Genomic DNA, 24276 nt, shown 5'->3' on the forward strand with positions numbered 1-24276 from the left:
TGCGTTTATAGAAGCAGAAGCTCTGATATAAGAAACCTGGCAGATGTATTTCGATTTTGCCCCGCTTTAGCTTTTCGATATACCTTCTTATATTGTCTGATTTAAAAAATACGTTGTAGTTAAGCTTGTATTATAGAGGCGGTGAAACCAACTATTTCTGCATCTCTGTAACTGATGAAATAGGTTAGATTTAAGTTTCTTACCAAGTGGCCTTTTGCTTTTGTAGCTGCCAACAGTCCTAAATTTACCCATACAATCCTGGTGATCTGTCTCGTATCTTTGTCTTTCTGATGTTTCATTCTTTGGGGATGCTTCTAGCTCGATGTTGTATACACTTTCTTTTGATACTATTTTTTAGATGTATCCAACATGTTAATACATTAAAACAATGAAAAAGATTTGGAAACAAACTCATCCTTTTCGCCCCAAACAGTTCAGTTGACCAAAATACAACATTTTGCATTTGAAAAAAAACAACAAACTCAAATAGGTTTTTTGTTCTGTTTTTTGCACAATGGAACTCGGCCATTCCCTGTTATAAAAAAGTATCCTGATTTTGGTAGTTACGAGGCCAGAAAAAGCAAAACTCCTGAACAAAAGTATATATTTACAATCCAAAGTATTTTAAACATTGCAGTAAATTATAAAAAAATGTAAACTAAAATATCTAGTTTTTTACATTTTTAACAAGCTTATAGAAACACAGAAAAAAACCCAGTACATTTATTTTCCAGGGTACATGCAGTTACTGAAACAACTTATGATTTGTATTTAGCAACCCTCCCCCACCCAGTGTGACCACACATCCCTCAATGTGACTTCACGACCTGGGTCCCGGGCAGCCTCAATCCGGAACAATGCATTGAAATAATTTCACACCTTTTCTGAGACACTCAAATGTGTTTTTAGTGTCTCAGAACTCACTAGCACACAAACAACAAACAACAAACCTAACAGCTTAGTGAATAAACCTAGAGGTTACATTTGGGGTTAGGGGAGATCTTAAGTAGTGCCGGGGTCCTGTTGGTGGATTGTGGAAGTGTTAAGTTACTGTATAGTGTTAGCAATAGGGATAATGATCAGGTTAGGTCACTGGCTATTGATCGGTGAGACTGATCAGCGACCTAAAGGATCAGTAATCAGTGGTCACGTAGCATTTTATTAAGTTAAAAAATATGTTAAAAATAAATGTTACAATAAAGAAATCGTTTAAATAAAATTTAAAACACTAAAAAAGTGTTGAGCCCAATCAATAATCAGCAGCCTAAAGTGTCACCAAATTGTTATTATATATTTAAAAAATGGCGATAATTTACTTTTTCAGTGCTGGTGCCTCATAGAAGCACAAACATTAACCCCTAAAATGCCATGACCACGTCAGAATCAATTAGGGGATTGGAATGGTTTATGCTGCACAATTGCTCTCACAAAGCAATCAAGCAGCAGGGAAAGGGTTCGGGCTAGCCCCCCTAGTGTGGGGACCAACCTAGTTATTGTTTTGATTACTGGGATAATATTATTAGTTGTTCTGTTGAAACGAATTATGGCCACTGTATACTTTGTAGGTTGATTAGGAAAAAGGATACAGTACATATTAATCAAAGCTGTATCACTATACATTATTTACAAAGATCCATTTAGTGTTTATTAGGGTCAGAACTATGTAAAATGCCATAACTAGATGTTGTTAATGTACAGTGTGTTGATGTCACATGTTATTAATATACATTTAAATATACATGCAAAGTAATACAGAAAGAAAATATACTAATACTGAATGGTTTTCCCTTTATCCAAAGACTTGTCTTTAGTAAATGTGGTCTTGTAGGGACTGTGGTGCGAGCTTTAAGGCAGAAGGGGTAGGCACCCAGTAGCAGGCAGTCCAAATCAAGAAATAGGTAATATGCAGTCGAGAAGGTCAAGGCAGAACAAGATCACAAAGGGTTAACAAGGTGAGGTCATGGAGCAGGAGATAATCAGGATAATCATGTAACCGGCCCAAAGGCAAAAGCCAGGCGGTCAAGAAGGTTCAAGTAGGGTAAGGAGCTGTAGCAAGAACTAGAGGGTCGATAACTGCACACAGAATGGTACCACAGCTTGGTAATAATCAAGCAATGTAGTGCACCATGTGGTAGTGGAGGCTCCTCCGTAGGAGCACATGCGCACGTGAACCCCCAAGCGCAAAAGGGGAAAAAATTGCTAAATACATCAAAAATCCATTTTAATCAAAATTAAATAGAAATAATAACTTTCTATTCAGATAAAAACTGATTTTTGATGAATTTTGCAAATTTTTTTTTTCCTTTTACGCTTTGGGTTACACGTGTGCGTGAAGCCTCCTGTCCCCTGATGTAGCCTGCCTATGCCAAGAAAGAGCTATGAACGTGCTATTAGAATCAAGAGCCAGCTGACGGCAACGGCCCCCCCAGGCTGCCCTAAATCTAAACTAAATGGCCGCTGCACAGGGCTGGATTAACGTGGGGGCTGATGGAGCTGCAGCTCCAGGCCCCTACCTGAAAATAGGCCCAGTCAGGGACGCACGCTGAGGTGGCCGTTGTAGGGCAAAAGCTGCAGCAACCGCGACCGGGTCAGCCACTCTAGGGGGCCCATTGAACCCCACGATCACTACGGCCCTGCTGTTTATGTGTGAGATAGAATGATTCCATGTAACTCACGTGTTATCTGGGGGCTCTGTTTAGTATTGTTTTTTGTAATACTCAGTGCATTATATAGACTATAGAAATGTTTGTTTTCTGACTTATCAGAAGGTATTTAAAAAAAAACACACACACACTTAAAGAAACTATGGACGTACTGGTACGTCCTGACCTTCTTGCAGAGACACATTCCTGCTGCTACAAGGGAGATCAGGCTGTCGTTTGACAACCCATTTATACAAGGCAGGATGGATCCATGATTTCATGTTGTTTACACCAAAGTCTGACCCTGCCATCTGAATGTCGCAGCTGGACTCACCAGACCAGGCAACGTTCTTCCAGTTCTCCATTGTCCAATTTTGGTTAGCCTGTGCGAATTGTAGCCTCACTTTTCTGTTCTTAGCTGACAGGAGTGGTACCCGGTGTGGTCTTCTGCTGCTGTAGTCCATCTGCTTTAGGGTTCAGCATGTTGTGTCTTCAGAGATGCTATTCTGCATACCTTGGTTGTAACGAGTGTTTTTATTTGTTGCCTTTCTCTCATCTCGAACCAGTCTGCCCATTCTCCTCTGACCTCAACAAGGCATTTTCATCCACACAACTGCCGCTCGCTGGATATTTTCTCTTTTTTGGACCATTCTCTGTAAACCCTAGAGATGGTTGTGGGTGAAAATCCCAGTAGATCAGCAGTTTCTGAAATACTCAGACCAGCCCATCTGGCACCAACAAACATGCCAACCAAGTCACTTAAATCCCCTTTCTTCCCCATTCGGATGCTCAGTTTGAACTTCAGCAAGTTGTCTTGACCACATCTACATGCCTAAATGCATTGACTTGCTGCCATGTGATTGGCTGATTAGCTTTTTGCGTTAAGCAATTGAACAGGTGTACCTAATAAAGTCACCAGTGAGTGTATAACGAGCGTGTGTATGCATATATATGTATGTATATAGACTCACAAAAGTGAGTACACCCCTCACATTTTTGTAAATATTTTATTATATCTTTTCATGTGACAACACTGAAGAAATGACACTCTCCTACAATGTAAAGTAGTGAGTGTACAGCCATTATAACTGTGTAAATTTGCTGTCCTCTCAAAATAACTCAACACACAGCCATTAACGTCTAAAGCCTTGGCAACAAAAACCCTTGGCCGCTCGCAGCGACAGAGCGATGAATGTTTGATTAATACAAAATGAACACCTGCAACAGAAGATATACGGATAATACGGACTCTGTAGAACTGTATGCTTAAACCTCACCTGTTTCTGTAAGTCAAATTGTTATGTTACATGCTACTTGTTATGCCCTGTCTACCCATTGTACAGCGCTACGGAATTTGATGGTGCTATATAAAACAAATAATAATATCTGACATCACCTTCCAAAAACCAATATCGAGTCTCATTAAAAATGATTATTAGGTGTTGGTAAAACACAAGTTAAGTGACATTTTTGTTAACAAAATTTTCAACAACAAAATTATTTCCGTTGCCTTGTCCTTCTTTTGCTATACGTGTGGTCTGCATTGTGTCTAAATAGAGCAATAACTACACGTCCGGAATTCCTCTGTACAGTAAGGGCCTCTGAGCTCTTGTGGCCTCTCACTTATTCCCACAGTCAACCTTCGAAATCATCTCAGGCAGCAAACGTACTCGAATTCATCCAATCAACGTGAAGAAATCCGTTTCTTCTACGATTGGGTTAGCCTGGCTCCCAACAACCAATCATAGCCTTATATAAGGAGCCAATCAGAATCAGAAGATTCCACCAATCAACGAAACCTAGAGAGTTTCTTGTAAGGGGCGTGCAGGATGATGTTGCCGTTTCAATATTGCCTCAGTTTAGCCAATGAACTTGTCGGTTTGTTTTGACGGTTTCTTACGTGTTACGTATCACGTCGTCCCATATATAAGGAACGAGCACCGTACGGCGAGCTCAAAGGGAGATTGGATTTGTGGCGTTCTGGTGTTTGGGGAGTAAGTGTTTAGTTTAAAGTTATTTTAAAATTGAAGTTTTCCGTTTCCTCGCTTAATTTGTTTTTGCGTGGATTGTGTGTCCTTATATGTAACGTTAATTAACGTTAGTTGTCGGGTTTCGTTCAGGGTGGTTTGTCCTTCGTTTATCTTAATGTTTGTCGCTTAATGCCACGTAAATTAGCGCGGCCGTTTATTTCTTTTAGTGCTGTGTTTACGTAATTGAGTTGCTGGCTTGTGCCATGTGGTGATATTTGTCTGTTTGGCAGTTGGAGACTCTGGCGGTGACGTCAGTTCTCGCTTTTTTCTCAGGTCGTTTGGGCAGCCATGTCCCCCTCCTTCTTACTCGTCATAGCTGCTCGCTGGCTGGGGTAGTCTGGTGTTTCCCAGTGTAGGAACTAAACTACGCCAAGCTATAGGGTAAAACGCGTCAGTGTGTGAACGGGCTTGATATTTCTGTGCAGATGGTATCGGGTTTTATTTGTGAGTCGCGGCTTTACTTGCCGGGAAGCCATTTTAGCGGAGACTCGTTGTTTGGTCGCTGGTCAAATGGCCGCTCTCACTGTACGGGGCAGACTAGACTTTTTTTTTTCTCTCTCTCTCAGTAGATTGATGGCTCACTTCCTTTAAATGATGTGATACGGTCGCATAGGTCACCGAGAGCACACGAACGTTTCGATCGTTGTTTCACAACGAAGCCTGTGACTCATTCGTAGCAATGTGTATTCGTTACCACCGAATTATCGCCTATAACTGGCCCTCTGTGCGGCAGTGTGGCCTGGTAGCGCACTGCTTCTAATGCTTGTGTCTACACATGACTAAGATTTAAACCGGATCCCGGATTGACTATTCCTGACAGTATGCATATCTTCTTCTGGTGTAGTAAACACTAATGGTGCTCCAGGAGGCATAAATCTCTTGCTTAAAACGAATCGGACTCTAACTCGTTCGTATTTACAGCATAGTAAACGAATTTCCTATGTATGCTGTAGGCATATAGTTCGTTACAGTGATTATTTTGTATTAAGGCTTTATTTAGTACAATCGAAATAAGTGTTTGTAGCGTGCATCTTTTTTAACTGTCTTGCATACGTATTTGTAGACAATAAAAGACCATGGCACGTACCAAGCAGACTGCCCGCAAGTCAACTGGTGGGAAAGCCCCTCGTAAACAGCTTGCCACCAAGGCTGCGAGGAAAAGTGCACCTTCCACGGGTGGTGTCAAGAAACCACATCGTTACAGGTAAGTCTCAAAAGATACTCTGGTTAGGAAATAAAGATTATGCAAGGATTTACATTTAGATTTCTTGCCTATGCTTTAGGCCAGGAACTGTTGCTCTCCGTGAGATCCGTCGTTACCAAAAATCCACTGAACTGCTGATTCGCAAGTTGCCATTTCAACGACTTGTGAGGGAAATCGCGCAGGACTTCAAGACTGACCTTCGTTTCCAGTCTGCTGCCATTGGTGCTCTACAGGTATGGGTTTAATACTTTAGTAGCCTTTGCAGATGAGTTTACTATGTATCCTGGGCTGCACATCCTGAATTGGGGTTGTCCATATTGGGTTTAGAACCCAGTATTGGGTCCCAAGATGCCCCTACTGTCCTGAGCTGTACAATTAATCATTCTCCATGTAGCTTGTGTGGAGTGGTATTGTATGTGGAATATATATGCCTGATATAAAGTCTCCAAATGGCTGAACGGTCCCGTTTGTCTTTTTTTTTTGTTACAGGAAGCCAGTGAGGCCTATCTGGTTGGCCTTTTTGAAGATACCAACTTGTGTGCAATTCATGCCAAGAGGGTGACCATTATGCCAAAAGACATACAACTTGCTCGCAGGATACGGGGCGAGAGGGCGTAACAAATTGGATTGTTTTACTAAACTGTGTATAATTGGTTTTTAATCCTTTTTTTTATTTTATTATTGGTATGGATCAGTTTCCTGTATCTACAAATCATTCCATCTGTCACTCAGGGTGAATGCTTGATATCCTCAAATGTCCCCTCGCTCTTAAACCTTTCTAGAGGCTTGGAGAGGGCATCTGGTGCTTTAGTTTATGCATGTCATTGACCCTTCCTCACACTTAGTGGTGCACTACCCATTTATCACTTACATAGCTTAAATAACACTGTTGCATAGCTTAAATAATGGTAAGGTATAGTTAGCGTTGTCTAGGCAGCACTTATTGCATAACAATTTGTGGCTGTCCAGACTGGAGAGGGAAAGTGAGGGATGTGTTTGTTCAGGTGCTTTTTCCATAATTGTGCCTATAATTTGATCAGTGTTTTAACATCGACTGTTAGTATGACATCACTGTGAATAATTTGTTTCATATCTTAACTACAGTGGGTTTTTTAATGCAACTTTTTGTGCCCTGTTAAAGAGGACATTTAGAGTGACCACATGTTAGAGACCAGATCCTGTATCCTTACTGAAACTTGCTGGCTCAAATCTGTGGGTATCTCATAGGTGCTTAACAGCAGATTGATGTGTTAACCAGGCAGCTACAGAACACAATGTGCATTTACAAGAGCTATTTTATATATTAAGTGTCAAACTTTAAATTAAATGTTTTACATTCATCATTGTCTTGTAAGATTTGTCTTCAGGCTATATAAATCTGGAGTACACTAAAACAGAATTGTTCCTATTATGGTACAGAGGGGACCAGTTCTCCTCTACCTCAAGTATTTCAATGCTCCCATGTGTCTTTGATGGGTGTGAAGGAACGCGCTTGTGGCTCTTCTGCTCCTGCAGCATAGCACGGTGGATCCTGTCACAGGAACTGCTTTCCTCCTGAGATCAGCATGAATAGTTGGTTCACTGACTGATCTTGTTCATACAAACCATTCTGTATGCTTAAATCCAGTTGCTGGGGGAGAAAAAGGGATGGGTTAGCGTTAACAAGTTGAAGGTTCTATAAAACACACTTAAGCCTCATATCTTACCGATACGCTTTATGATCTCTTCGCTTTCTCTGGGCAAATGTGCGTCAAACACCAGGCAGTTGAAGGAGATATCTGAACTCTCATCCCTGTGCCTGAGAGGATAAATAATTTGGTAAAGCACACTTAAGACCCATTTGGAGTTCTGTGGCTGAATAAAATAATTTTACCTCCCTGGCTTCGCTAAACATTTAGGACCAACCCCCATTGAGTTGCTGCAGCAAAGGCTTGAGAATCCCCGCATAGTTAAATTTAACGGCTGCCTCACACTGAATTATGCATGGCCTGCTCAGGCCCCCCTGCTGGAGAAACTCACCTGTGTTGGTCTTCTCAGCAACTGCTATTAAACCAGAAAACAAAAACAGTGGTGTGGGCTAAGGCTGGACCTACTTAGAGGATGTCCTGTTCTACAACGGTGTATGACCAAGGAGAACTTGTCCCAGGTGTGCAACCTTAAGGGGGGTCACAAGGAGTAAATTAGGGTTTTGTATGGAATACTTGTGTCATGTTGGCATAGATCTGCTTTTGAAAGGTAATTAGTATTTTGCCACATGGTAGCTATCCGTGTAGAATGTGGCTGAACACAAGTTATGAACGATGCAAATATCTCTTGGACTGTGAGTTAATATTTAGATGGCACCAAAGTAGTCACTTATTTGTATGGTTGTGTAGTATGTGTTGGAGCATTAAAGCAGAATAAATGCCTACATCTGACGGACCTTGATAGACTAGCATATTTTATGCATTCCACATGGTCAGCAAGCCATCCTGTCACGTTATTATAGAGATAACTTAACAGAGTGGCTGACTGGCTTTCTGTACAGATTTGTCTCTGGGACAAAGCCTGCTTCATCATCATATAATAGACTGAGCTGGTGGCGTATAACAATTTATATGGTTGCCACAGATGTGGTATGCTAGGTGTTGCACCCAGAAAAAGAAACTGCTAAGCTAAATGTTAAAATATTTTCCACTAAGGAATACCCCGTATACATGGGGTAGGCCATGTTCAGCACTGCAGGTTCAAAATTGAAACGGGCGCATTCGTTTTCACACATGGCATTTTGACAGATCAGGTTCTTTGGTCCTATATTTCATTTATTTATTTATTTTAATTACCTTAGATGACTCTTCTCTTTCTAGGACAGGGTCATCCAGGGGCTGCCAAAATGATCGGATCACTCATGAGCCCACTTTTTATTTTTGCCCCATAGGAGCACAGCATTGACTGATATTTAGTCACCACAACCACAAATATTAACCCCTACAATGCCACTATCATGTCATTGAAGGGGATAACGCTGCACCATCGCTCTTAATGGAGCGATCAGGGTGCAGGGGCGTTGTGGCAAGTCTCCGCCTATGCGGAGATGGAAGAAGCTTCAATCTCTTTCCCAAGCAATGCAACCCCTGTCCCTGAAGCTGCCTGTGGGTTGAGCCTGCAGGATCACTCCTGTGGGAGTGATCAAAGACTTGGGGTGGCTGTGCTGGTCTGCATTATGCGCCACGTACGTCACAGAACAGAGGCTTCTTGGACGTTTAAGCCCATACCCAAATGTGAAAATTTGGATAGAGTGGATAGTTTTTCAACTGCTTAGCGCTTTGGCCTAATGTTCATCTTTGATTACTAAATGGCCCTTTTTATGTTTTCAGAAGGATTATTATGTAAACATCATTGCTCTCCTACCCCCTTCAATCCCCTATGGACGTACCGGTGCGTCCAAAAAACGCATCCCAAGAATCCCCTATGGACGTACCGGTACGTCCAGCCCTTCTTGCAGAGACACATCCCTGCCGCTGCACGGGAGTATAGTCGTTTGACAGCCTGGACTAGAGGACTGCATTGGGAGGCGGGACCCGCCAAAAAACTTGCGGGTGGTCTTGCTGGGGCTACGGGTGGTCAGGCGCTCTACGTGCGGGTCCCGGTAGCCCCGCAAGGCTGCCTTCTCGCTGCTCCCTTACAGTGTCTCCTATCTTGCTCCGCCCAGGAACAAAACGGAGTCACGTGATGTGACATCTTTTCCTGCGACTCCGCCTTGTTCCTGGGCGGAGCAAGAAAAGAGGGCAGCCTTGCGGGACTGCGCAGGAAATCAGGTAAGGAGGCAGGCGTGATTGGCCACAAATGTGGCGGGAGTGGAACACCCCACATTGCGGGAGCGGGGCTCTAGCCTGGACTCCCCCTGACGGCAGAAGCCGGCTTTCTGCTGTCTGATCTGATGTAACAGCTTCCAGCATGAAAGCGGTTACATTTTAAACTCTCGGGCATTCCCTTCCGTGTTGCGTCAGCAGTGACGCAACATGGAAGGGAATGCGCGATCGGGCAGTTTGAAATGTAACCGCTTTCTGGCTTTCATGCTGGAAGCTGTTACATCAGATCAGACAGCAGAAAGCTATGGTTAAAAAAAACAAATATTTTGGTCCTTTGAAACCCCTAAGACTGAAAAGGTTAATGGAAACACTTTATAGCCCGCCATTATTGTGGTTTTACATACTCACACTACACATAACGCAAATATGCGTTTGTTATCCAGCCTGCGCCCCACACTGGAAATCTCTGGGTAAGGGTACTGAAACAGGACCTGCAAGCGTAAACGTGACGTTTAAATTCACAAACAACCCTTACGTAAGCTGACCGATGTTTTGGCACTGTCTCCACCTTACCTCCGATGACCCCATTTCCTTCACCACTATTTCTGTCTCCTTAATGTCAAGCAAAACCTCCTGGAGTTAATGAGGAAAAGAATTACAACATATACACATTATCATCAGCTGGGATTGCCACATCTACCTCTAATGTATGGGGGGTGCCTAATGCCTGGGTAACCAGCTAATAGAAAAAGGTTTGTCCCCCTTAGTGGCCAATACTGGCCCTGAGTTCAATCTCAACTTTCCCTTGTGGCAAGGATCAGTATTGGATCACGCAGACAGCCACACTTGCCAACGGCATCCTGGCCCTCTAGATTGGCTAGCATGTTGTTAATGTGAAAGGCGTGCAGCTCTGTAGATTATTTCACTAAAGGAGCACCCTGCTGAGCACAGGGACGAGCATTTTAGGGCAACTAAAGCTATGTTAATCTTGAAATGACAATGTAGGTGCAACACTAAAAGAGGGATAATCCTCTTCAAACTTAACTTCCCAGTGGTTTATTTTATATAAAATACATTAAAGCTTTAAGGCCCTTTAAACAGTTAAGAAATGTAAGTCTTACCTTCGGGGAAATGTTTTGTTTTTGCACTTTAGTGATACCGGCATCCAACACCTCTTTACCTCCAAACTGTAAATAAAAAAAAAATACACTTAAAGTGAGATGCCCATTTTTCCAGGTGTAAAGTTACACATTCAGGATAACTATATGATGTATGTTTAAATTACCATATTTGCTAGATTATAAAACAAGGTTTTTTTGAGAGAAAATGCTCTGAAAAATCACCATTGTCTGATATTCAAGGTAGTCTTCTAATCAGACCTCAGATAAAGGTCTGACTACAAGACTAAGATCCAGATCCCCTGCAGTGCTGCAGGGGACCCGGATCCATATAGGGGGTTAAAGGGAATATTGGAGGCAGAGTGGCATATAGGGGGTTAAAAGGGAAATCAGGGAGGCAGAGTGGCATATAGGGGGTATAAGGCATGTCTGGGGGTCAGATGTGCATAACTGGGGGGGGCAGGTTGGCAAATACAAGGAAGCAAAAACAAAAAATGCATTTTTTGGCCTTAGTTATGCCAGTGCTAATTCACTAAAGCCAGTTTTGTGGTTTCAGTTCCTTATATTCACTACACATCATAAAAAGTAATGTATAATGCATAGTTTCATGGAAACCCACTCAAAGTGCTCATTTAAACATGCTTTTATACTATCGTAAAGTCCACAGCAATCAAATATTTACCATCCCAATGTCAGCCTGTCCCAGGTACTGTAGAGCATACATCAACCTACAAAGCAACACGACAGTTCATTTAGTGCATGGCAACAATAGATTCCAGCATCTATGGCTCAGGGATTCTACCCACCTGCCATCCTGCTCAGGCCGCTCCTCATCAGACTCCAGAGTCCTGGGCTTCTGCTGAAGTTGGAAAGTAGGAATTCTTTCCTGGATTTCTTTTATATATGGAATTAGTGGGCGAAACAATTCCCCATTCTTCCAACGCCATCGGATCATCCTGAAAACCAGCGGCTCCCCCTTCAGTTTGCTTAATACCGTGCCAGCCTGGACAAAAGGTTAAGGCAGATATTTTAGAAATGTGTCTCTACTGATTGTTCTATAAATCTACACAAATTACACAATTGTTATAAAAAGCAGCTTTTTATTAAAAGCAAACGTTATTATTTCGGCGTTTTTGTGCCAAACGTTGCGGTTTCGTCCATTCGTTCAAATAATTTAGAACGAATGCAACATTGGATGAAAGAATGAGAAAAGAAAGAAAGAGTGAGATTCTTCTGTGTGAGACTTGGTGAGCCTCAGCCTGCCAAGAGTAAATAGATCATTTAATCGGTCCAGCACAATCCCTAACCCTATAACTATAAGCTAACTTTGACCCTCTTTCTTCCATCCATTGGTCTCAAATTACCTATTCAATGTCGACGCATTTCGTTCTGGTTTCCATGGCAACCAGACAAACTACTTAATGAACCAAAATGTTAGACGAATTTTGTGAGTCACACTTCTCTCTGCCTCACACAGCTTACATAGGATAGGTGTGCTTTTTTTTTTTTATTTTGTTTTTAAATTTGATTTGGACATCTGGTCAGCCTGTGCCCATGTCCAATTTTCAGACATCTTTGAACCAAGTCAATTTGATTTAACCTACTAAATCATACATTTAAAACATCAGTGTTTTAATTCTTTCTGTGCAGATATAGTGGTAATTTTATGACTTGCTCATAAAAATAAAAATAAACTTTTTTGGAACTGGAAGGTTCTCCCTGATGGTGATTTTTGCATGTTACCAAATTTTTATGCATTTTTTTAAAACTATTTTTATTTGACTAATCACATTGTGATTTAAAAGACAGGCTCCATTGACTTGCATGTTGAATGCAGTACCTGTATTCAATCTGCAGGGGGAACCCAAAGTTCTCCAGAAGGTCTTGAGAGACCCTCTTGGAAACTTTTTAAAGGATGCCACCATCTTGCGAGAGGCAAAATCTCTCCCAGTGACCACTCTCTGGAGAGGTCAGTGTGTCCTGGGGTGGGTTTTCGGTATCACTGCATGCCTCGCTATTGAGGCATTTCAGCGACACCGTTTAAGCTTAGGAGGCAATCGTTGTGCTGTCACATACCTCTAGAACTTACTTCACCAAACCTTCAGCTTTCAGAAAGCCCATTTCTTCAGAGAAGCCTCACCATCTTAGTTACTAGGACATTCCTGTCACCAATACAACCCCCACACTACCTCTCCCCTTTCTCCACACCTTATGTTTTCCTCACCCCATTCCCTCTAGATTGTAAGTAGGACCCTCTCTACCCAATGTATCGGTATGCCTTAGTCTGTCACTTGTAGTCTTGTCATATATCTTGAATATATATTGTGACAGAATGACCAGTCATACAGGGCCCCAAGGTACTCAGAGATGGCTCCAGCCTGGCTGTCAAACAAAGGTAGCACAGGTAGCAACTCCATTGTTTAACTAATCCCATTAATAGGATTGCTGCCAGGGTAATTGAAGGTTGGGTTGTTTTACAACAAAAAATGTTCATTCTTGCTGTACCCAATTCAAGGTAGCTGTGTCTACTTATTGGGTACACATAGCAGGGTTCCAAGGTGTGCAAGCTGACTGGTGCTTGAAGTGATTTCGGGGACAACAGGAGGATACATCTGGGTGATCTCTGGGAGTTACTACAGCTCTCTTAGTGAACCTGTTACATTGGTGGCAGCCGTGGGATCCTCCTTGTAAATGTCCCAGCAGAGTACCAGCAGCTACATCTAGATTGGCAAATGCAGTACCTGGGAGAGCAGCCACAAGAGGACCGGGAACTCTATTGGCAGGCCGCACAGTAGTGTCCAGAGCTCAAGGATGACTACCTGTCAGCGGGTGATGACTTTGGCTGCCCAGGATTGATAATGGAAATCCTACAGGAGGACAGAGAATTTGGGAGGACAGAGAATTTGGGAGTTCAGGGAAGGGATTCTCGCAGATGTGTCCTGTTACCTGCCTGACCTGTGGGCTGATTTGGATTATTTGGTTTACCAAGAATGGATCCTTGAGCAGGCCTACAGAGAACTCAGCAGCATGCTCCAGAGGAGGTCGATCCTGTGAGTATTGTGCCCCCACCAGAAGCACAAACAGCCAGGCTGGACTCTACCTGCTCCCTACCCTCACCCCAGACACTTTGCCCTATTCCCCGCAATATGGCCCAGAAACTGACCAAGACTCTCCCTGCATGTCCCAGATCCCCCAGCTGAACTGCTGGCATTGAGGCAGAGCGCTGCTGGCCTCTGACCATACCTTCCCCTTGTTCCCAAGCCTGACCGCAGCAACCAAGGAGGGTCCAGTCAGGCAGCCCCAGAGTTGGTGGTGCCCCTGGATTTTACAAATGGAGCTGAAGCGCTGGCCTCCGCCCACTCCCTTCTGTGACTCCAGCTCCGTGGATATATGAGGCTATGTTTTACAACAATAAAATGTTCATTCTTGCTGTACTCAATTCAAGGTAGTTGTTTCTACTTATTGGGTACATGTGCATGCTGACTGGTGCTGGAAATGATTTCGGGGACAACAGGAGGATACATCTGGGTGATCGCTGGGTGTTACTACAGCTCTCTTAGCAAGCCCGGTACATATATATTGTAAAAAGCATATATATATATATATATATATATAATAATAATAATAAATAACCTGGCCATTGCTTGCATTTCGCAGAGACACTCCATTTATTTCATCAATCACATCACCCGCCAGCACTACTTCGTCCACTTCAGCCTGGCTTCCAGGCAGAACCTCTACTACAAATACACGTCCCTCATGGTACCTTGAGATACAAGTAAATTTGTTTAGTTGAAACAGTTTTGCACAGAATGCAAGCAGCAGAAAAATGTAATATCCTTGCATTTACATAAGAAATAGCGGAGATGGATTTTCATAATACATGAGAAGGCTGGACGTACAAATGTCATTAGGGTGTCTTCTGCTGGCCTTTGTGGACCTATCAGTGCTTCTATAGGGGGTTGTAAGAGGATTTAATGGAGAGGAATTATCTTGGAAACCTTTACACATCTCAAATAATTACACCGATAAGCAATATAAAGCTATATAAAGTTTCAATAAATTAATTCAGTTGGATTAAAAGCAATTATACATTTTTAATAAATTTTGAGGGCAAAGAGGAAAATGACTGTTTGAGAAAAAGCTGCATATTAGCCATTTGTACATGTTCTGGGCTAAGATAACAGAACTAGTTTACTAGGCAGCCACTGCGTTGGGGTTAAACAAAGGGATGGCTCAGTTTTAATTACCTAGCCGGACACTAACTATAAAGCCAAGTATGGTGTTTGAGCAGAAAAACAGGTTTCTGTCAATGTTACTGTATTTTCTACTGAAGGACAATCCTTTTATTTTAAATGCCACTAGTGTCTCACATTGCCAAATGTTTTCTGGGGTAGATTCTGTTGCCCCTACTGCCTACGCACCCAGTGCAGATAGTTTATACTAATTTTCTATTGTTAAGCTAATAAAGCACTACATTCCATTTTGGTGCTACATGGAAAGGGAACAAAAGCGTAAAAGGCTGTTAAGATTAATAAGCAATATATATATATATGTTACTCCGGCAGAGCGAGAAGAGCCAGTTTCTGAGGTTGGCACTCCCCTCACAGGAATCAGACACAGGGCCCTGTAAATATCCCGAAGGGAGGAGGGTGGGGAGAGGAACCTGTATTATATAATCTATAAAAGGGCTTACTCCCTTTAAAAAAACAACAAAAAAACCCACACACAAAAGCAAAGTGCCCAGTGCAAATTCTGCAGATAAGAAAAGAGAATTACCTACACATACAGCACAATACTTTCAAGGCTCTGGGGAACGTTCCTGTTAATATTACATGATCAGACTTCACTTAACAGAAGTGCGCCGTGAAGACTCTGTGCCCAAGGACCACCTAAGCAGCTGTCTGTGGCACTTACCCGGTGGAAGGAAACCCTGTTGGGTCTCCCGAGTTCCCATCAGCGCGCAAGCATTTTGCATTACATGAAAACGGAATGAACGGGACAGGCCTCACAGCAGCACCACTGAGTACCTACTTTGGACGTTCAATAAATACGGCAATGCTAGCTTCCAATTAAGGATTCATGTATTAATGTAGCTTTCCAAGTGGTGACTACCAAGTTCTGGTGTTTAGTGAATATTTGCACCCAAGACCTGCTTAATATACAATAATGACATAACTCAATTCCTGCTTTGTGTGGTCACAGAAACTAAAACTACCAAAATTTCAAACGGCCAAAGGACAATTTTCTTTCTGGAGTTGTGGCTAGACAGCGGTACTACTATATAAGCAAGTCTAATGGTTGTCCCCCATAAGATGTCAGCAATGAATGCTCATCTCTCAGATCTCCAATGTGTAATTTTAAAAGAAACTTTGAATTAGAAGCATTTCTTACTTTATGTATAATTGTTTCATTACACGAGCATTGCAGATTGGGCAGCATAAACCATTTTCGCACGGGGACCTTAAAAGTTCTTAGGTGACTAATTATGTCATGTAGTTAGAAGGATGTATTGTACAATATAATTTATGGCCGTTTGTAAACAAAATGTTTTAGAAATGCAGAATAATGTGAATATTGGAAGAAATGGACATTGGAGAACTTGTCCTATTGACGAGAGACATTTGAGAGGAAATGAGAAATCAAGTTATGAATAAGTATGTGTGAACTTTATGGATTCCTACCTGAGCACCATTCCCAATTCTCTGCATGGCACGGTTTGATACATTGAGTATACCTAAAAAGATGCACTGATGAGTATTATCCCACACCTCCAGCTTTACAGAGCAGCACACAGAATTATAATAAAGCAGTAATAAAATATACATATATTAAAGAGAAAAGAAACATTACCGGCAGGATCCAGCTGTCATCCAGGAAACTGGAATTCTGCAAAAGGACATAAACAAAATTGTAAATAACTACATCTGCTGTTCTAGCATTTGCCATGAAGCTCAGAGTTTGAGACCCAATTTCATTAACCAGCTAAATTTTCTGCAATACCTCCAGATCCAGAGAGAAACTGCTTTCGGACATCACAAGCAACAGAGACAAAAAAGGCTCTAAATTGAAAGAGACAGAGTGAATGTATAATATAATATATATAACAGTATAATAATTAAGAATTAGATATACAGAACAATTAATGAAATGTGCATATATATTTTAAATAAAATCAGGGTGTCTTTTTGGGGGAAAAAAGGGTAAAATAGAGTTAGAGTAATGTCAAAGTGCTCAGATAGTATTAAGATCAGATTACCAAAATATTCTTCATTTCCCAGGACAGACAGAAGCGGGTCATACCACTGGAAGAAAAGTTATTTGGGTTTAGTCACTAAGTTGTGAACCTCAATTGACTGACTTAATTACGATTATGATAGGCTACTCCAAAATAGGCTGATTTGGCCTTGAATAATGCACAGTTAATAAGGAGACTGCGTGATAACAGATTAAACAAAAAAATAAATAAATAATAAATAATAAGGAGGAACATATATGTATGATGTATGTTTGGGGCCTTTCGTAATGCACACCGATCTGCAAACTCCCGCTTTGGTAATTTCCCTTAGCTTTTTTTTTTTTGTTTTGTTAAGTTTATTCACAAAGCGCAACAAATCAATTCTTTTCACAGTCATTTAAGTATGAAATACCATAACATAACATGGATTGAGCATCACTCATGTATGTCACGACCCACCTCCAGCAGTCTCTGCGTGTGCTGCAGATACTGGATTGCGGTCGCCAAAGATTTCCTATTGAGAGCCAGCCGTAGGAAGTATCTTCCCCTCCCTTGTGCCGTTAGCAGCTTGGGACAGGCGGTTGTCTTCTCTATCATCACGGCTATGCATGAGCGTCTACTGCATTTGACAGACACACAAAACATCTCAGACAACCCAGCTGTGCTCTCTGGAGAATAATGATTTTCTTGTTGCCACAAAGCTTTGTCTCTAACCAATTTTAAAAGTACCAGGGCTCCATTAACAACATTGTATTCTCTCACCTGCCACATGTGTCGTGCTGAGGCAGCTCCTCTATCCAATGCCAGTAATCTCTTCTTTTCAGTCCCAAGACTCCACCTGACAGATCACATTGGACATCACATTAAAAGGGTCCCACAGGGAAACAAATTATTTTCTTTGAGCATGAAATACAGTAATGTTGCATACAGTAATATAGTTTAGCATAGAAAGAAAATGTGGGGTTATTGAATTTTGTTCCAATAGGCTTCCTATACCTGCAGATCTGGATGCTGCCATTGCAGGCGTTGCCTGCTCAAGCACCACACTGAGCGGATTGCTTATGGCAATGCTAAAAAAAAAGTCATGGCTTTCCAAACTCTATGGAGGAGAACAATAGTTCATTAGTAAGAGTGTCAACATCTGGGTGATGAAGACTGAGGTATTCTATTGTTTTCTATAGGGCAGTATAAGGTCTTTGGGTTTTGTCTAGTAGAGTGGGCTAAGACAACAGAGCTGGAATACTAATGACTGGTATGCAGGCGTCGGAAAACATTTAACAACAAGAATCTGGGTGGTTGTTAAAAAAATATCATATATTATATAAAAACGATAGCAATAGCTTAATGTGGTGTCGGAGCAGGGAAAGAGTTCCAAATCAACAGACAGCAATGGCGGCCTCCAGGTCTACAGATAAAGGAGCATCTTAATTTTTTTTTTAAATAAAACCCACCTGTCTTCAGGGCTAAAGTACACTACTGTATACAACACTGAATTGCTTGTAGAAAAATATGTTTCCACGTGACTCACTTCCTAATTACAACTTTCTCTTCGCTGAACATAATGGAAGTGTTTTTTTTTTTTCAGGGATCAGTAAGGCAACTGTAATCCAAGCATAGTTTCAATTAAAAACAAACACTCTTCATCTCCTACATAGTGGCTGCTGTTCTGAATCTTCTTATATATCTTTAGTTTCAAGAGTGGAGTCTTAAAAACATAGTTTCTACACCAATAAAGGTTGCCTTCATGGTAGTATATTAGGATGGTTGTATGCACTGGCCAGAACCGGCCCTTACATGGGTCCATCAGTTGTCATCAGCAGATGTTGCTTGAAAACAGAAAAAAAAATAACTCCTGACTCCAGTTAGTTTTTGTTGAAGTGATTAGCCTAGGAGTTCACATACTTTTTCCAACCCACACCGTGAATGTTTGAATGGTGAACAATACAATCATTTGTGTGTTATTTGTTAAAACTGATTGTGTTCATTATTGTAAATTAGATGTAGATCAGAAGGGTCAGTGTTACTAAAGCATACACTCTTCTGGTGAAAAAAAAAAACTGAGGATGAGATGTGCTATGGCAAAGCAAAGAAAAGTTAATAGGTACATACAAAGGAGGAAATGTGGCTAACAATGGCTAAGTAACCAAAAAGTGACAGAGAATTGTGTATTTGCAAGACTTGTCTACATTGTGTATATTTAGGGATATTTTTATATATTTAAAAATATACTAGTTTCAAGGGTTAAATTATATACCAGTTCCCAGACCAAATAAAAGAATTATAAAAAATGGAATTACCTCTAATCTAAAACCTAAATCATTTTTAGCATAAAAAAGGGACATAACTGGCAAATAATTCTAAAAGCTCAGATACTCACTCTTCAGTCCTTTGCGAAGAATCATCTCTAATATTTCACACAAAGGAGTCACATGGGCATAGTCATCAGTGATAATGTCAGAGCCAGCGGCTCGTAGTCCCAGGACACAAGCTATGGGAGAAGAGAACAGCTATAATATCGCACTAATGAACATATTTGCCCTCCAGGCACAAAACAGTCATACATAACAATATTGGTAACCAAGGGACCTGCTTTATTTATAGCTTCTCTTGACAGAAACACATGTCCCCCTGTCACTTATATTGTAAGAAAATAAAAAAAGAAAATATATTACATATAAAATATGCTAATTAGGTGGGTTTTAATATATATATATATATATATATATATATATATATTATACTGCTTATTTTGATGTGTTAACATGCATATTTATTTAGCGTGTGGAACTGTAAACTGCAGGATCTGAGGAAGGTGACTAGGCCACAGGTTGCTCCTTCAGTGGGGAAGAAGGCCAACCACGATCATGACCTGTGCTCATACGATGCACACTATATAGACAAAAGTATTGGGACATACCTCTTAATTATTGAATTCAGGTGTTTTAATCAGACCTATTATTACAGGTGTATAAAATCAAGCAGCTAGACATGCAGTCAGCATTTACAAACATTTGTGAACAAAAATATAGGTCGTTCTGAAGAGCTCACTGAATGCAAGAGTGGCACTGTTATAGGATGCCATCTTTGCAATAAGTCAGTATGTGAAATATCATAACTGCTAGATATTCCACGGTCAAATGTAAGTGATATTATCGGAACGTGGAACAGCAGTAACTCAACCATGGAGCGGAATACCATGTAAGGTCACAGAGCGGTGTCACAGAGTGTTGAGGAGCATGGTGCGTAGAAGTCACCAACACTCTGCTGATTCTTTAGCTGCAGAGTTCCAAACTTCCACTGGAATTAATATCGGCACAAAAACTGCGCGGTGGGAGCTTCATGGAATGGGGTTCCATAGCCGAGCTGCATGCAAGCCTAACACCACCAAGTAAAATGCCAGGTGTTGGATTGAGTGGTGTAAAGCATGTCGCTACTGGACTCTGGGGCAGCGGAAGGCCTCTTTCATTTGCTACCACTTGCAACTCCACAATGGAGAGCTAATGGGAACGGCCAATGGGAAAATATCACATCCCAATATTCAACATTGTCCATCAACGCAAGTGATCAACTTAAAGGTATTTGTGATGGAAAAGCAATGATCCCATCTAGACCACAAATCGCGTCTAAGCCACCATAATAAAAGGTACCACTCCTGTAAGGTAAGAGACAAGATGGGGACCCACAAACATTGTTCCCACAAACATTGTTCCCCTGAGGACAAAGATGTAGGGATACAATACCCTAGCATAATTTGGGACCTAATTTTTTTGCACTGAACAGAAAGGCATGGACTCAAACAGAGCACCTCCTTCAACAAGAACCTAATTCAGAGTAGATCCAGTCTACTGGTTTAATGCCACACTTGGGGCAGAGTGACCTACGGGTGAGCCATTGCCTCTAATAATGCAAACGTGTGACTGTGATTTGTGCCAGAATCGTCTCAGATCATAACAACAAGATGGTAATTATTTTTGCAAGCAAATTAAATTTCACCGTATCTCATCTACGCTGTTAATATTTTGAAAAAGTGTTCCAATTAAACATTATGGGTGCGCAGGTGCCAGAACTGCAACCAGGAAAAAGCATTTCAAACGTCAATCATTCTGGGCCTCTGCAGATGCAGAAAACAGCAAGTCTAACCGTGGACCGATGAGTATGGAAAGCCCGGCGGCATCAAGCAGCTCTTGGGGAAGGAGCAGTTAGCACATCAGTCCCCAAGAAAGCAAATATTGTATTAGCCTCTAATGGTAATTTATATACACAAGGAAAGTAACACGTGCACAAGGAAACGTCATTTCAGATAAAGCGACGGAACATGGGGCGCATGTACACGAAAAAAAAAAGAATGAAGATGCGCCCCATGTTTTAATCGAAATTTGTACGCGCTACTGCTGTGCCGATTGGCCAACTGCTTAATTGACTAAGCATATAAAATTATATATTTGACACATCTGACATTTTAACAAATCAAAAGGGTTTGTTTTTAAGAGACTTGAAATATAAAACGGTCTGATCTGGCTGCTTTTTAACTCGCTTCACAAGATTCTACTATTTCTTGTTTTCTGCACCACTCATACAAAAAGTGTTACAAACATCTCAAAGGTTTTTAAAGAGACTCTGGTGTCCCAGAAAGCAACCTAATGAGCAACCACATATAAAAGTACTTTGTAAGAAAAGGGGATTTTCTCAATATGTGGTGGCGTCGCCCCAAAATAAAACTGGCAGGCGGTTCCGGACACTCTCACAGTTCACTTAGTAAATGCGCCTAAGCTCTGGAAGCAGACACAAACCCCTATATACTGGGAGCAGATGTCTAAAGTTGAATCTACTCGCTTTGCAGAGGACCTTTTTCTCTCCTCTCAAGTAATGGTTCTACTTATCCTGGTTCCTGGCAGGTGCTGCAAACTTTTGTCTTCTAATTTAGTTGGATCATGTCCCGTGAACACATTACAGTGAAGCCTATAACTGCATCTTTATATCTCACCATCTCTATTTTTATTTTATTAGAGTTTATGGACGTCTATATGCGATGGTGGGCCAGCGATATAACTGATTATGGAATTATGGTTACTATAAATGTCATGCAATTGAGTGATTTCATGATACTCCTTTAAGTATTACTCTGCTGAAGCTGCAGCTCCAGAGCATCACCTCTGTGGGCCAAGGCTGGGTGCCACTAACTGGCTACTTGGAGCAGCCAATCAGTGGCGAGGAGGGGTTCCCATTTAAATGGCAGCACATTCTGTGCACACTCATGGGGTGCTCGGTCTCCACCATAAATCTTTTAGATTGCTTTGTTACTGGACCACTTGGTTGATTCCTGCACCAAATCACTCCACTGACTAAAGGAAATACCACAGTGTAAAAAGTCAAGAAAACGATCCCATAAGCAATGCCGATTGCTGATTGGTTCAGGGAGCTTTTGGGAGGTTAAGGGCGCAGAGAATGGCAGAAGCTCCATAAGCGGAAATGGATTGGCTGAGGCCGGCTTTGCCAACTACTGCAACAGACTTCGATGAGGTGAATTACACCGATAAACAAAAGCCACAGGCTACAAACAATCTAAAGTAAAAAGATGTCAGGGTAACAGCTCCCTTTAAGTGTTAAGCGGTGACAAAGGTGTTCTGTTTAGGTAATTGGGACCACCTTAGGGGCACTGCTTGGTGATACACATACCTGGGAACTCTCAGGGTTTTACCCCATATCTCTGTGTTTCTGCCCAAGTCTCAGAGTGGAGGGGCAGATTCTCAGGGTCACAGTCTGGAGCAGACACCTTCCTATTCTCCCCGCTGTGATCATATACAAGATTGACATACTGTAGTTTTTGCTACAGTATGTTATGTCTGATATCCCTGCTTGAACGCAGGTGACCCAGTTAAGTGTATCTTTAAATAATGACAGGTTAAGGTTTCCATTAGGTCCAGTATCAGAGCCATATAGTTAATACATGCAGAAAGTCACTACATATAATCTTCATGACGGGCTATTAGAGGGTTAATATTTTAAGAGTCTCATTTAGAAAGTCCCCAGGTGAGGTGAGGAGCCCCGTCACTGAAAAGGTGTGGAAGGCGGACCAAAGCAATCTCCCACCTCTCTAGGTAAGCAGGAGGCACCGCTACCCTGTGGTGTACCCAGCCGCCCGGATCCCGCGTATATGACTGTTCTCTTACTGTGCCGCCACCTGACCGACTCCCCCTCTGCTGCGCCCCCTTTTGGTTCCGCTCTCACCCCCGCTTGGTGTGCATTATTGTGACAGTCCCCAATACACCATCCCATCCGTCTCGTGTCCCTTTCAGTCAGTGTCACTTGGAAGCCACCCCGCCTCGCTCCGGGAGTCATTTGGCTGCCAATTCCATTCTCCTGCCTTACCTACACTCACGGCTGCTGCAGTCACGTTGCGATTCACTCTCAGCCCGCACTATCGTTGCCCATTTACAAGGACCCTTCCCATGCATCTTCTCACCTTTAAGGGTCCCCAGCAGAGGGTCCTTCCCTGCCATGCTGTCCCTGGCACTTCCGCAAACAGCTGGAACTCTTCACCTGCAAAGGCGTTGGTCGGTGCCGTGTCAGAGCGCTCGTAGCCCGACAAGGAGTCTGCGGGTTACTGCACGGCTTGGAAGCAGCGACCGAAGGTTACAAAGCGAACGGACCCAGGTTCTCTTTATATGGATCAGGATACAGCGATGACCCCTCTGGGACAATATGGTCTGACCCAAAGTCGTGATTTAACAGTACAAGAAAGTGAAGTATGTTTAGTGTCGCGGGGGGAGCCCTTTTGACACGTGTTTTGTACAACTGCATTAGGTCCAATAAGAAAGAATATTGCCAGAACGCACCTACAAACTATCCCAGTTTACAATGAAAAGTCCCTTGTCCCGGTACTCTCTTTATTCCAACTTCAGACGCAGCTTACATAGAAGTGACCCCCCCCATAAACATTCCTCCCAACACCTGAAACGGTCAAAGCGAGGCACTTGTTAGGGGGTGTGGATAAAGGTGTGACCAGGGGCGTGGCTTTACACGCCCTTTGTAATCATGTAGAGGTTTCAATGCAGGTTTACTGACTGTATTACTTCACTGGTAAAGTCTGCATAACCAGGAGGGCGAACGGCAGTTGGCTAAAAGTTCAATAACAATTTTTGCCTCATGAGTTGCTGAAAAATGCAATCATAAGAAGGTGATGAGAATAGGAGAGAGGAGTGGGTAAGAAGGGTCAGCATAGGTATGGGGTAATGGCTGAGTTCCGGGGAGTC

At 42.0% G+C, this 24276-nt stretch overlaps 2 protein-coding genes across 3 annotated transcripts; one reads left to right on the forward strand and one right to left on the reverse strand.

Moving 5' to 3' along the window:
• The first annotated feature begins 4540 nt into the window (after positions 1 to 4540).
• LOC128471253 (histone H3.3A) lies at positions 4541 to 7216 on the forward strand. 2 transcript variants are annotated; one of them, XM_053453147.1, is made up of 4 exons: positions 4541 to 4636; positions 5736 to 5876; positions 5956 to 6109; positions 6366 to 7216. In XM_053453147.1, exons 2-4 carry the CDS (start codon positions 5749 to 5751, stop codon positions 6492 to 6494), a joined length of 411 nt encoding a protein of 136 aa, XP_053309122.1. In that variant the 5' UTR covers positions 4541 to 4636; positions 5736 to 5748; the 3' UTR covers positions 6495 to 7216. The 2 variants fall into 2 exon arrangements, with proteins under 2 accessions (XP_053309122.1, XP_053309123.1); XM_053453148.1 differs by lacking the exon at positions 4541 to 4636 and adding an exon at positions 4964 to 5053.
• Positions 6971 to 23941, reverse strand: LOC128471252 (uncharacterized). Its single transcript, XM_053453146.1, has 16 exons — positions 23487 to 23941; positions 19401 to 19511; positions 17786 to 17861; positions 17483 to 17642; positions 17045 to 17090; positions 16789 to 16847; positions 16639 to 16674; positions 16470 to 16522; positions 14419 to 14551; positions 11592 to 11788; positions 11468 to 11513; positions 10789 to 10854; positions 10241 to 10300; positions 10076 to 10158; positions 7583 to 7674; positions 6971 to 7506 (listed from the first exon to the last, which is right to left on the reverse strand). The coding sequence occupies exons 1-16, from the start codon at positions 23521 to 23523 to the stop codon at positions 7472 to 7474; spliced, it is 1290 nt and encodes a 429-aa protein (XP_053309121.1). The 5' UTR covers positions 23524 to 23941; the 3' UTR covers positions 6971 to 7471.
• Between the last annotated feature and the right edge of the window lie 335 nt (positions 23942 to 24276).

Source organism: Spea bombifrons, chromosome 13, assembly GCF_027358695.1.
Source record: "Spea bombifrons isolate aSpeBom1 chromosome 13, aSpeBom1.2.pri, whole genome shotgun sequence".
Taxonomy (NCBI): Eukaryota; Metazoa; Chordata; class Amphibia; order Anura; family Pelobatidae; genus Spea; species Spea bombifrons.